The sequence below is a fragment of the Chamaea fasciata genome, unplaced genomic scaffold (genome assembly GCF_029207755.1).
Source record: "Chamaea fasciata isolate MVZ Bird 193981 ecotype frontalis unplaced genomic scaffold, bChaFas1.0.hap1 SCAF_20, whole genome shotgun sequence".
NCBI lineage: Eukaryota > Metazoa > Chordata > Aves > Passeriformes > Sylviidae > Chamaea > Chamaea fasciata.
The window spans coordinates 3,334,408-3,348,365 of NW_027094105.1; the positions used below are offsets into that span (position 1 = coordinate 3,334,408).

A 13,958-nucleotide genomic window follows, 5' to 3' on the forward strand; every position below is an offset into this window, starting at 1 on the left:
AACTCCAGAAGGATCTGCAATAAACATGCTAGGTCCTTTGTGATTTTATGTGATTTTATTTTATTTTTTTTTGTTGATGTCGGCCTGATTCCAAGTCGCTCTTCATTCCAATCTCAATGTATATCTCCCTTTGTGGCACGGGGTTTATGTACAGGGAGGATTAGTGTCAAAAAGTGGGATGAAAGGAGGGAAGAATTTGATCTTGTTCTTTTTTTCACCCCGCATTTTTTGCTGAGTGGTAATTAGGGAAGATGCTGAAGGAGCAGCCCCTTCAAGTGCCAGCAGCACTGGCAGGGACAGTGCCAGGTGCCCCCTTCTGCAGAATTGCACTCTGAGCACCCCATGGCCACAGTGCTCCCAGCCCTCACCTGTGTGCTGCTTCCTAAAAATCCCAAATATTCCCCTATATGTGACCCGCGGAGCCCACCCAGGGTCCTGACCCATCCCACCCACAAAAGGTTGCTACTGCAAGGGCAAGAGGGCACAGGGAGCAGGAGCCCAGGACAGGGCTGTGTCCATGGGGTAATTCCATGCTTTCCTGGACTCTACAGAGGGGACACAAAGTGTTTCCCAGTGTTCCAGAAGTGCCAAAACAAAGCCACTCCAGCTGTGGCTCCCACGGGTCCCACCAGCTAGGCAGATGTTTGGGCAGGCTGGAAATGTGATCTCAAGCCTGACCCAGGATGGAGATGAGGAAGGCAGGCTGGAGTTCAGTGTTCGTATTAGAAATTTTTAGTAAATTCTTATATAGAAGTTACTCTGAGTTAGTGTCATAGTTAAATAAAATTCTGTCTTAAAGTCACAAGTTTCCTCTAGATCTCTAATTTACAGAGGCTCTACCTCACTCTCACCCGTGTTCAAGGGAGTTATGACAGGCTGCATTCCTGATCTCTGGTGGTTTCATAAAAAAATCAGGTTGCTTGAAACCAAGATGTCCCTTACTTGAGCTGTTTTGCAGCCTTGTTTGGCCCATATCTGTTGGTTGTTCTTGAAAGCTTTGTGTTGAGAGGTGGTAGATGCCAAATATTAGGACAGTGGCTGCTCCCTCCCTGAAAGCAGGGCCTGGTTCCTCAAGATTCCCTGTTTATGAAGTTAACGTGCTGCCTTGTCCTCAGGAATGGTGAAACTGAAGGACTGGGGAAGGACTAGTTTATTGTAGGGAGCGCTGATGTTCCATCTGTGGAGCACCAGACCTTCAGGACTTTTTTGGAGATTGTAAAATACAAGCCAAAGATTGTAAAATAAGAGTGAAGGCTCGTAAAATATGATTAGTGGCCACCAGCAGAAAACTTCAAGGATCTACAACACAGGACACCACTTATTTGAAAGAAAGATGATCCATATTATCAGAGAATGCAGGCTGAAGGGATAGAGGAGCTAATCCTTGCTGTCAGTTTTCCCATTCAGAAGACAAGGAAAAATATTCTGTTGGCCTATTTCATGACTTCTTCACTTGTGATGATATTTCTTGAGGGGAGGCCCAGCTCAAGGGGTTTTCTCCTGCTTCAGCATCACTTCAGCGGGTGGTTGGGGTTTGGAGCAGTGCAGGGCTGGTGTCAGGGCTTTGACCAGAATGGAATTTCTCTCTCCATGTTTAAGAAGCTTTCTGAGGCCCAGAGGGGAAGCAGTGTGCAAGTGCCAAGCAGCACAACTGAGAGTTAAAACAGCCTGAAATTTATACACCTTCCTCCATGGGTTTAAATTCTCCCGTGTGCGTGAATGAGGTTGGCTGCAGCCAAAAGAGGTTTTCATGAAGTGGCAGAGGAAGTCTGTTTTAACAGAACAGGTTCCTGAAAATATCCTTACTCCACTTCTCTCTTTACGGTTTGACTTTTCTCCTTGTTACAATGGAAAAACATCAGGGTAACCAGGGCAGAGGGAATATCAGATGGAGATGAGGGGTAGATAAGAGGCAAATTACAGTACATTTCTCATGGGTCATTTGGCTCTAGTCTTGAAAAGAAAAGGAAAAAAAAAATCCCTAAGTAGTAAAAGAAAGAAAAAGAGACAATCAAAACAAATAAACCTGCCAGTGTTGCTGATTTCAAAGGCCTGTGAAATGTGCATATATGCTTCATAATGTTTTGCTGTTTTAAATGAAATGTTCCATCCTTTAATCCTACTCACTGTCTCAGAAGTTAATTGTACAGTAAGATCACAATTCTCTCTGCCAAGGCTTTCCCTTTGTTTTCTTTTTTTATTTTTTTTCTCTCCCTGCAAGTTGGCAAGCCAGTGTATCTTTTCCTTGTTCTGTGCAGTTGGTTATTTTCCGTAGTATATTACGGAGTTCTGTGTAGCTCAATAATTTGTTATGGTCATGCAAGGAAATGGGGCTTTGCAGTTCTTGCTGCTCGAGGGAACTCCAGAGTTGCTCCACTCCTGGACGTAGACCCTGCAAAAGGCTCAGTGATCAGATATTTATGGTCTGTAGCACTGCAACTCTTTCTAAACCTATGTAAAGGTTATCTAAAGGTGGGATGTAAGAACTGGGTAGTAAAGCCTGAAAGGATAAAGAGAGAGAAGGAGCAAATAATGTTGTGTACATGAACAGCCATCCCAAATTTTTGCCCAGAGCTCAGACAGAACATGTTTGACATTTGAAATTTTTTGCATCATCTTTTTCCCCGAGCCTCTCTGCTCTTTCTTATCCTGGCTAGAACCAGCAGCATAAGTGCCGGGGGGAGAAAAAAAAAGAGAAAAAAAAAATCTGTTTTTACTGTATTTCTGAATCTGAGCCCAGGTTTGTGAAGGATTTGGCAAGGATTTACAAACCTTTGAGAGAATTCGTGTGGAGATCTGAGGAAACCCGCTTCCCTTCTTTAAAAAGCAAGTTGCCTTGGCCAGAAATTGGGCAAAAATCGGTCGTTTCAACTGATGTTTCCTTTGAGATTTTGGATTTGAACCTGAAACTGCACTTTGAGAATCAAATTTTGCTCTAACTCTAGATTTACACTGGAGCAAATACATCACAGTCAGTGCTGATGTTTGTGTGCAGCCCAGCGAGAGCAGAGGCTGGCTCAGAGTGAAGGTTCACATGAACAAACCAAGAGAGGACCCTGCACAAAGTCTGGAGTAGTCCAGGCATCGAATTTATTCCAACCTGTTGCAGTGGTTCAGGATTCAGTCAAGTAGATCCTGCACTAAAAACCTCCAGGAGTTAAGTGATTGCATGAAATAAAGCTGTATCATTAATTGGAGGTCTTTGATGGGGTCAGAGAGGGCTGAGCAGGGATGTGCCCTTAGTGTTCTAAGATGATAATACTGATTTTAGAACTTAACAGCAAATAATCTCCTTTATGTATCAGGTGGCTTTTTTCTTCTCAGTCCTACAGATTCACAGTTACAGGAGAAATTTGTGTATTTCTAGGGCTGTCCTTTTGGAAAGCCTGGGTTTCAAAGCAAATAGAATGAAATTGACAACCTGACAATTGTAAAAATTCTCTACTTTCAAGCAAGGAGGTGCTCTCAGTCTCTGTTGCAGGATAAAGAAAACCCAGACCCAAGGAATTCCCATATTTTGTACAGTAAAACTCTTATTTTCCTTCTATAATTTTTTTTAACATGTTTGTTTAATTGGGTGAGTAAAGCCTGAGTCACTATCCTAGTGGTAGAATTAATTCAGTTTGGAAAAGGGAAGCCTGGGATCAATGAACACACAGAGTTTTATAGCTGCATTGGCTTTTATTTTTGCTTTATTTTTTGTTTAGGAGTCGGTCTTAACTGTAAAACCTGTCAGTGATGTAAAAATGCCTGGTCCAGGTTTAGCAGGCTCACCTGAATGCATTAACAGAGCCACAGAGTGTCACGGAGTTCAGCAGGGGCTACAAACCTACTCAAGGAGCTGGATTTATATTTGAACAATTATCCTAAGTGGCTTTTCTTGGATCCTTATGGTTATTGTATTTTTTTTGCCAAAACATTTCTCCTCTCTTGTAACGGGAGATCAGATTTGGGGCCTGCAGAGGACATTTTGCTTCAGCAGATAAACCCAGATTCTTTCAGAGCTGCCAAGCCTGCATGTGCTGACAGTGCTTGTAATTTATGCTTGTGGACATGACCTAGCCACTGCCTGGGTTGGATGTGGCTGGAGTTACAGTTACACACTTGGATTTCAATGTGAACACAGGCAGTGATCTGGATCTAAACTGGAACCTGAAGCCTCTCACTTGTACTGTTCTGGTTCCACTCTGTTTCGGGCTCTGTCCCAATCACTGAAAGATTTATCCCTTTATCAATAAATTATCATGACTTTTACTACACTTACACCAGTCTCTTAAATTAACACTAAACTCAGAGTAGATGAAGCACGCTTCCTGCTGCACGTGATTTATGGCAATCCGTCTGAAATGAGGAGAAAAATTGAATTCGCCAGCAAAGGCAAATCTTTAACATCAGGTCAGGCACAAATTTTATTGCACGTCCACTCCTAAAGAGAGTTTGTACATTGTCTTTTTTATATATACAGGGTCTTTTTATAGACCTGTAACACTTCAGGCTTAAAAATAAAAAAGTTAGAAATATTTAGAGGTCTGAAATCCCTACTATGTCTTTGTGCCAGGTTGGAGGTGACAGACAGGACAAACGTAGCAGTTACATGGCACTGATAAACTCTCAGCTTGAGGGCTGTGTCCCCTTTTGATGACCTGTCTTTGGGAAAGATGTGGAGAGTGCAGATAAGAGCATCAGAAACAAGCAAAGGTCTTAAAAGCAGTGAGAAAGGCTGAGGAAATAAGATGGTTTTAGTCTAAAAATGAAATGGTGTACAGGAGATATAATAAGCTTTCAAATAAGTAATAGGTTTGATAAAGCAGAAGGGATTCCAATCCCCCTGTCAGTGGTTGAATGGCACCAATACTCCTCTAATAGAGAAAAAAAAAAAATATTTAGGTAGACCTTCAGAAAAAAGAACTTTCTGACCATAAAGGAATTGAAACAGGGGCTGCAGGTTACTGGGACAGTGACATAGTCCCTGTCATGTGTGGTTTTAAGTGAGCTAAATGAAAATTTGCTTGGTGACACACGAAGATGCCCTAGCTTTGGGGTGAAGGGCTGGCAGCCATGGTTTCTGGACATCTTTTCCAGACTCATTTTTCTGTGACTCTGTGACAGAGGGCAAAAGGCAGCTCTCACACTGGCATCAGCAGTGCCTCTCCAAAAGGACATTTAGCTGTCTAACCACCCAGGACTGAGAAATCACAAGAGGAAAAGATAAATTACAGCTGTGCACATCTGCCAAATGGCCCCATTTCAAGGTCAGCTTTCAGTGCTGTTGCAGTCGGGGCTCTTGCCACTGTCTTCAGGAAGAACATCCTTTATCTCTAAACTGTTCTTGCTCTTCACTGGAAATATTGAGAATCTCTAAGTGTCCACTGCACCCTGAGCCCTTGGGCACTGTGTGTGTGTTTGACAACCAGGACAGACACGTGGTGGGTGCCTGTGACACACTGACTGCTGTGGTCATTGGTCACAGAGTCCTGGGGCCAGGATGAGACCTGGAGCGACACAGGAACACCACTGAGACCTGTCAGCCACACCACGTTGGGAATCACACTTGGCTCCGTCACAGGCTGATGGAGAGTGTCCAAAAAAAAGGCTTTAGCTTGGTCTAAACCATGGTGGTTTAGGCTGGGCTGACACTTCTGAGAGCAGAAACGAGGAGTCTTGGGAAGAAGAGTGATTCACTGGGTCCCTGTGATTCCAGCAGATTTATCCTGTCCTGCCAGGTGCTGAACCCAGTAGGTAAAGGATAGGACACTGTATACCAATATTGAAAATTGAGATATTTTGAGGCTGACTTCCCAATTCAGGCTGTGCTGTTGGTTTTGGTTGTTGTTGGTTGGGTTTCTTTTAAGGATGAAATATAGTGCCTTTTGTTCCTAAGAAACCCACCAGGCAGTTGCAGACCATACTCCACAGTGAGCAGATTGCAAAGTTCCTGCTCTGTGTTTGGGTGGGACCTTGCAAATAATCCCTTAAGTACCCAGTTTGTCTTCTTGCTGTAAAGTGACACTTGTCTTTGAAGAAAAATAAAATCATAACAAAACAAACCAAACTCAAATAGAGAATAACTGGGAGCAAACAGGAGGAAATTTCCTAACAAAAAGGTCTGGAAGACTCTGTGTTCATTGTATTCCAATCAGGAGTGCAAGAGGCTGCAGCTCAGCCACATCAGGGAAACTTGGGGAAACCACTCTGACCTGGAATTATAAAAAAGGAGGAAGAGTTGCCAATCCCCAATAAAACTGCTCAATTCTAGTCACCAAAACCAGATTTACTAATATTAAGCCTGATATCAGCTGAGTTTAAGAGCCATTGCCAAATGTGTTTGTGGCTCAGCACGGAGGTTTGTGGCTGGGTTTGGATGCGGAGCTAAGGTCCAGCAAAGGGAGCTCCTCACAGTGACTCCCACAGGCAGGTGGGGCTGGTGGCCAAGGGCTTCACCTCATCCCCTGGGGATGAGTCACAGCCCAAATGGACAGGAAATGGGTTTGACAGATGAGACAGACTCGGGGATAATGGCTGGGTGACTGATGGGGTGGGCTGTGTGATGGGTAGGGCCTCTGAGAGACGCTGCTGGGTGAGCTAAAACTCCATTAGGCTGAAACTGGAGCACTGCACGGGATCCATATCCCTGTCTGAGGGCTGGGGCTCACTGGATAAGAATGAGCTGCTGCACAAAATTGTTTCAGAGGGCTCTTTGCACTACAGCAGAGGGAAAAAGAAAACAAAAAGTGTGCATTGAACAAATAAGTCGATGAAAAGATCTGGGTGGGAATTTGAGCATTGCCTGATATGATTTGGTGTCCCAAATGGCCTTAAACAGCCCATAGAATTTCTATGTCTAAAACAGGTTCCAGCAAAGGAGACCTTTTATGATGCACTAATAGGCTCATTAGGCTTTCTCCAGCAAGGCACGCTCACAGCATCGTATGTTTTTTCCATTACAGGAATTACACGTGTTTTGTTGTGCTTTGGGTTTTGTTTTGTTTTCCACATAGACTTGCCCTGACAGTTCCCCCATTCAGGTTTGTATTGGAGGTACCATCTCGAGCCAATGAATTTTATGAAATATGTTGCTGGCACTCACAGAGAGATGCATAAAGGAAATATTCTAATGACAGTTGGAAAGGCTTTGATCCCTTTCCAGGACTGCACTCACGTCTTTGAAATGTGAGTTTGGCAGTGCTGGAAAGGCTGGGCTCTTTGGCTCTCTCTGGCATGAGCCCATGTGACAGACATAATGTCCTCTGTCAGGGGACCCACATAACCTTGAGAAGTGTAAGCAGTGCTCGCAGATTGCACTGGGTCAGATAGTCTGGGCTGATAACGGAGCAGGGGGGAGTCAGCCCAGTCCAAAGCAATAACTGAAAGCTGTTTTGACCTGGTAATGTTGGGTCTGCTGCCTGCGGCTACGGAGTTGGACATGAACTGCAAAAGTAGTTAATTTATGCCTCCTTGAGTGTAGGAATGTGGCGATGATGGATAGGGATGGGAGGTTATTAGAAACATGGGGAGGAAGGGGAGGAAGGAATTCCAGCTCGTGTTTTTATCTCTTACACACGCACACACTGGTTCCTCACATTCTCTTGGCTGCCTCACGTGTGTGCAGTGTCCAAACCCTCACTGCCACACTCACATCTCTGCTCCTGCTCACACAGGCACATCCTCACACACTTCCCAGGGCTCTGCCTGAGCTCAGGGCTCAGGCATGTTTACGTGCTGGGGGTTGCTGGCTGCTTCCATGAAGGAGTTTGCATTTACTGCCTTCCAAGCATGATCTACTTACACCTACACCCGGGCAGATCCTTTGCTAAAAAATCCTCTTAGCAGTCTGTTCTTCCACCACTAAATACATTCTGCTCACTCACAGCCTTGCCCTGGCTAGCAGAGAAGAGTGGTCAGAGAAATACCAGAAAACCAAGTCCAAAGGACTTAGCAGGATGGATTTACATGAGGCATGAGTCCAGGCTCAGTGAAGCATTGCCATCACTGGCCAATTAGTTAAATGCTGCCTGCTCTGGATGTTTTTTGCAGTAATAATCCATGTAGCCCTGGATGTTGGAGCACATGGGCTGCATGGAAGAGAAAGAATGACTGTGGCCACGCACTGAGGAGATAAACAGCGATTGGATTGTGTCAACAATAAGCAAAGAGACAGCCGAGAATAAAGAAATATTAGTTTAGATTATTTGAAACCATGAGAGAAGAGGAAAGATAAAAATGGCAATCTCAGGGGGGGAGTAGGATTATGGTTACTCCTTCAGGGATTTGCATGTGCATAAAGCATCTGCATCCAGAGTCAACAGCCTCTGTCAGTCCGGGCAGCAGGACCTCCCTTCCCACTGTGGTACAAACACAGAAACATTGCTCTAATCAGACCAGGTGCTCCTGGTTTTGCCCCTCTCTCTTGCACGAAGCATCACATCACTCCCACGTGCCCCCTTACACTTTTGCTCACTGTCAGTCTTGCTGCCATAGGTGCAGGGACACACTCTCCCCTCCCCGTGGTAACACCCCTGTCACATTCCCCCGATGCTCTCACACTGAGAACATTTGCACATCATTCCTCACATGTAATTTCAAACTATTGCTCATGGATGTGCCTAAGTGGGAGCCCATGCTTGGAAAAGATGTTTTCTAAGGCACAAAGAAGATGCTGGGAGTAGATTGAGCAGAGCCTCAGAGCATTGTGCAGATCCAGGCAGGACAAGCTTGAGGAGCTAAGGGGAAGGTCTGTGTATTTTCCATGGATGTGTTGAGAACACTGGAGAGATGAGAAATGTGTAGAGGGTCACAGTGCTGACCTGTCCTTCAGGATGGCGTCCCCATTTGATTGAAAGATAAACACTGTATGGAACAGAAACATCCCCTTCCACTGGTGTCCCCAAAGAGCACATCTTCCTCCATGAGTCAGCCAGGGCCTGGGGACACCCAGCCATGAGCTATTTTGGAGGCAATGACTTCAGCAAGTGGCAGGGGAAGCTATTGTGGAAATATGAATGTGTTTTCCATTTGGGAGTCCTCCGGGGAAGGACAAAAAGATCTTGGTGCTGAGCCAACTCCCCCATTTTTTCTTCACCCTTCTGGTAGCAAAGGCCTTGCAAAGTATGCAGGGAACCCTTCTCAGAGCCCGTGGGGGTGTGTGGTTTGGGAGAGCTGTGTGAGCCTTACACACATCCATGCACACCCACAAAGGGGGACTTCAGGAAGCAAGAACCGACCAGCTCAAGACCATGGCGGTGTCTGTTCCTTACAGCCTTTGGACCATGCTTGCCTCAGGGTGATCCCCCTCTCTGGGGTCTCCCCCTGCCAGGGGAAGACACTACAACATATTCCCCCTTCTAGCTTTTCTCTTATCACAACACTTTGTATCAAAAGCCAGTGTGAGCTGCAAACAGAGAGCCAATGGATTTAATCTCACATTTAGTTTTCTCCAGCTTTACTGTGAGTTGGAACAGTGCAAGCAGGGTGGCACCACAGTATGTGCAATGGCAAGTGGCTCCTGTATTCCAGTATTAGAAAATCTACCCCTTTAAAGGAGCAAAAAGTGCCTCCAACAGCCATCAAGCTTAAGGGATTGGCTCAGCTTACCTGCACACAGATTGCTCTGTGATTTCCAGGCATCCCTAAAGCTAAGGAGAAATGCTGCTCACCTTGGGAAGGCCTAAGGAGCCTTAGGGATTTCTGTCATGGTATGGTAGCACTCCTGGGGAGAGCTCGTGCAAGGAAACCTCTCTGGCACAACTTTGCCTGTTGGAAACAGCAATTCCCAAGCAGCCTTGGGATGTCAGGGTTACGCCATGTCGATTCCAGCACAAGTCACTGCCACTGGTGCTAAAGGAGTGGCTCTGTGAGCTGGTGTTAGTTGTGGTGCCAGCCTGAGGATGTGAAACTTGTTATTGTGAAGGAAAATTAGACAACAAACAGCTTAGAGGAAATGTGCAAAGCTAACTGCTGGTGTAAAAAGATTTACCGACCATAATACTTGGTTAATTACATTCATAATAAAGAGATTCCTATACTTATCTTGAGAATGTGGACAGCTTTATGTATTTACCTTGGATTTTGTGGCCTCAGTTAATCAATGGCCTGAAGTTTTAGATGAGATTCAATACATGAATGCAAAGTAATCAAAGTTTGGGAGTGGGTTATTAAAACATTTCAGGTGATTGATATGCAGGGTGTTATAAGACCTTTGCCTGGATTGCAGCACTTCTTCAGTGTTTTGTTGCTTTTGTGTCACCTTTAGGGAAAAAAATGCTTTTCTTTTTCTACAGGGCATACTTGGATGTCAATGAACTTAAGAACATACTCAAACTGGATGGATCCACACACCTCAACATCTTCTTTGCCAATTCCTCTGAGGAAGAGCTGGCTGGAGTGGCAACTTGGCCCTGGGACAAAGAAGCCTTGATGCATCTAGGTGAGTGATAAAGATGTTTCTTCTTTGCAAAGCATTCTTTAGAGGCACTAAGAAGGAAAGACAAATATGCGTTAAGCTCCGTTCTGATTTCTTATCATTCCTCTAATATATAGTCAGGGGAAAAAAAGTATTTCACGATTCCCAGATACTGGCTCACAACCAGGAAAATATTAGGTTATAAACCCAAGACATATTATGGTATTTGTAGATGATGTCAAGCTGAAAGTATTTCACCTTTTCAGTGAAGCGACTTCACAGGGCATTCACTCCATGGGAGCAGCTTGCAGAAGATTGGGGGCTAGGTGTGGGGATGAGACAAAGGTGAATCTTTAACCTTGGCCTGTTAGGTTCTGACCCTTAGTTCATTAGCAAGTGTCCAATTAGCCCACAGACTGTAGCTAAAATCTGCTGCTATTTTTTCTCTATCAATGTGCAAAAGAGCAAACAGCGGAGGGATTGTATTTCTAGTGTCCATTTGAGTGGAACTGGAAGGAGTTCACCACCCTGCAGATCGCCTGGTGTGTTTCATAACCAGGTTGCTGCTGGAACCCAGGGATCCAGACAAAGCTCTGCAGCCTCCCAAATGACTCACTGCCACCTGCAGTGCCACTGGACCTGTGTTCCCTGCAAAATGTCAGAGGAGCCTCAAAAGGTTCAGCAGGCACTGACTGAGTCAGTATGAGCTGCTCCTAACTTCACAAACCTCCCTCGAGCTGCAAACCTGGTCTGGTCATCTCCTCTGAGCAGAAGTTTTCATAGGTTTTTCCAGATATTTCTCCAGTTCATCCAGACCTTCCTAGGCTGGAAGTGAAGTCCAGTTTCAGCCAAGTTAAATCTTTGTGATAGACTGTTTCAGCCAGTTTTTATATTACCCAACCCCATGTTGAGCTAAATGAGAAAGATATGGTGACTATAAACCTAAATGAGGAGAACAAGCAGTGTTTATTATCCTAAAACATACAATGGAAGCTGAGCTCTATGGAATAGCCATCACTCAGGGGGGCTTTTCCAAGGTCAAAACACCCCAAAAATGAGATGTTACCATGTCTTTATGGTCACCTTTATGGTCTACACAGCAGAGAGAGGCTCCATGGTCAGACCAAGCCAGATGGAACTGGCTGCCCTCCTTCAGTTTAGTAAATGATTTATTACAACATCCAGCTCTGCAGCTGCTCTGGAAGAAGTGTGAGCAAACCTCCCTTCCCAAGGAGCAGCACTTACACACTGACACTCCCAGCTGGAATTGAAACCACTTCCACTCTGGCTTGCCTGCAGCTTCATCTCTGTGGGCTCCTTTTGGGAGCACCCAGACCAGAATGTTCTGTAAATGCCCACCAGTGACCATTCCCCATGACAGCATCTGGCAAAAACAAAGATAGATCTTTACCCCAGCCTTGAGCACCACCCACATGATGGGATTTCTATCACTTTGGGATGACAACCAGCGGGAATTGCTGGTTGTGGGTTTGATCCCTGTGTGGGTCATTTGCTGAAGAGTTGGATTTGATGGTTCTTGTGTGTCCCTTCCTAGGCCAGAAGGTTCAGTGATGCTGTGAAATATCAGCCCCAGTGTCACTGCCCAAGTGGATATGGCTGCAATACAGCTGCTCCTTCTGCAAATGAGGATTTTAACAGCTTCCCTTGGTGTTGCCATGGGAGGGAGCAGAGAACAAGGGGAGAGCTCCAGAGTGCCAAGAAGAACCTTCTGCAAGAGGGCTGGGGCTGGCCCAAAGCCCTGATGAGTTCTTCTGTCACTTCGTTAAGCTAATTGCCAGCATCATGCCTGAGCAAAACAATTTAAATTCAGCTCCTACAGAGAGCACTGACAGAGTTCATTGACCAAAAAAAGATCTTGCAAGAAAAAAAAAAAAATAGACATTGGACAACAGATTAAATTTGGCTTTCTGGGGGGCGGGGGGGGGGGGAAGAGGAAAAAAAAAATGCTCGTAATTTCCTGTCATAATAGCCCTCCCAGACCTGTGCTTGGTTTGTAAGAATTCATCTTTAATCTTTTTTACTCTCTTCTATAAATCCAATATGTACTTAATAAAAAATATGAAATATGTCCTGTGGTGCAGATCTAAAGGCTGGGATAGAGATTGTCTGGGTGAGGGAGTTTATCTTTTCTGTAAAACTGCAATTGATTTAGATTCTTGACAGCTATAAAAAATATAAATTTTCAACAAAGGCAAAAATAAAATCTCCCTCTCCAGCTGCCTCGGGGTTCTCCAATGCCAGAACAATTTAACCAGCCTTTACTGAAGGCACATCCTGCTGAGGAATTTCACCAATATTTCTGCCACTGGGAAACAAACTCTGGAATTCTTTCTGGGATAGAGAACCCCAAAAAGTATGTCAGGGTACTCTCTGGGTATAAATGGCTCCACCTGGATAGAGACCAAGCACTAGAAAAATCAGAGCTTGCATTGCATAGAGGGGGAGAGAGAAGAATCGTGAGTTTATTGTGGAGCTGCATGCTGGTAGTTCTGTATATAATTAATTGGGAATGTGGAGAGCTGGTGTGGGGAACAGTTCAGAGCTGTGAAAAGGAGGTGCAGATGCTACGTGTGATATAGTAGACAAGATGCTGCAGTATGGCAGATTTTATTCACTCCTTTGTGTATGTATTTAAATTCTCTGCTCTCTTTTTAAAATAGTTTCTATGTATTTGTTCATGCCCATGGGACTCCCCTCCCCCGTGCACATTGCCACATGTGCCCCTGCTCAGAGGGAAGATCTTTTCTCTCCTGCTGTTTTGTGCATGTGTCCCTTCAGGACATCCAAAGTGCTCCTTCCTCTCCCTTCAGCACTGACACAGTTTCAACTGGAGTGCTGCATGTTGTGTTTTGGATATTGTTCTTAGGGGGAAACGTGAGGTAATGGGGAAAATCGAAGCAGAACCACAGTCAGGGAGGTCTAGGAAAAGGGTTGAGCTCCAAGGAAAGGCTGAAGGGATTACAGTGATTCAGACTGAAGGGAAAGAACTTGAAGTGGGAATGATGACAATCTCATAAAAGCTGATGAAAGGGGAGGAGAATCTTCTGTTCTTCACATCCGTGTGAGGAAGGACTTGAAGTCACGAACTTAAATTGCCAAAAAATCAGTTCAGATTAGATGTGAGGTAAATCCTTGCAGCTGTAGGGATGCTGAGTGCTGACATTGATTGCTGGGGCAGTCATGTCATCAGGGGTTGTGAAGAGGCAACAGGCCAGAGTGTGTGAGGGATGGTATAGACCTAATTGGTTCTGTGTCATTTGAGAGTGGAATTTAGAGAACTTCTTAAGAATTTTGTGGTCTCATTTTCCTCTAATTTAATGTTTTTTACAACCGAGTCTCCAGGCAGATGAGGATGAAGGGTCTATAGTGCATCAGAACCTGGTGATCTCATCTTCCCTGTGCTACAGCCACTGATAAAGTTCCTCCTGCCAAAACCTTTTTCTCTCCTCATTGTCACTAAATTATTAGAGTACCATGTCCAAGATTTATAATCCCACTATAACTTTTACAAAGCAGTCTCCTCTTCTCATGATAAGCA

The 13,958-nt window shown here is 44.7% G+C and overlaps 1 protein-coding gene across 1 annotated transcript in view; it reads left to right on the plus strand.

Moving 5' to 3' along the window:
* The window catches only part of PAPPA (pappalysin 1), a 174,535-nt gene that overhangs the window by 41,292 nt on the left and 119,285 nt on the right, over nucleotides 1-13,958 (plus strand). The window contains exon 3 of the mRNA XM_066201131.1: nucleotides 10,278-10,423. Within this exon, the coding sequence (XP_066057228.1) occupies nucleotides 10,278-10,423 (146 nt within the window). The remainder of the gene's footprint in view (nucleotides 1-10,277; nucleotides 10,424-13,958) is intronic.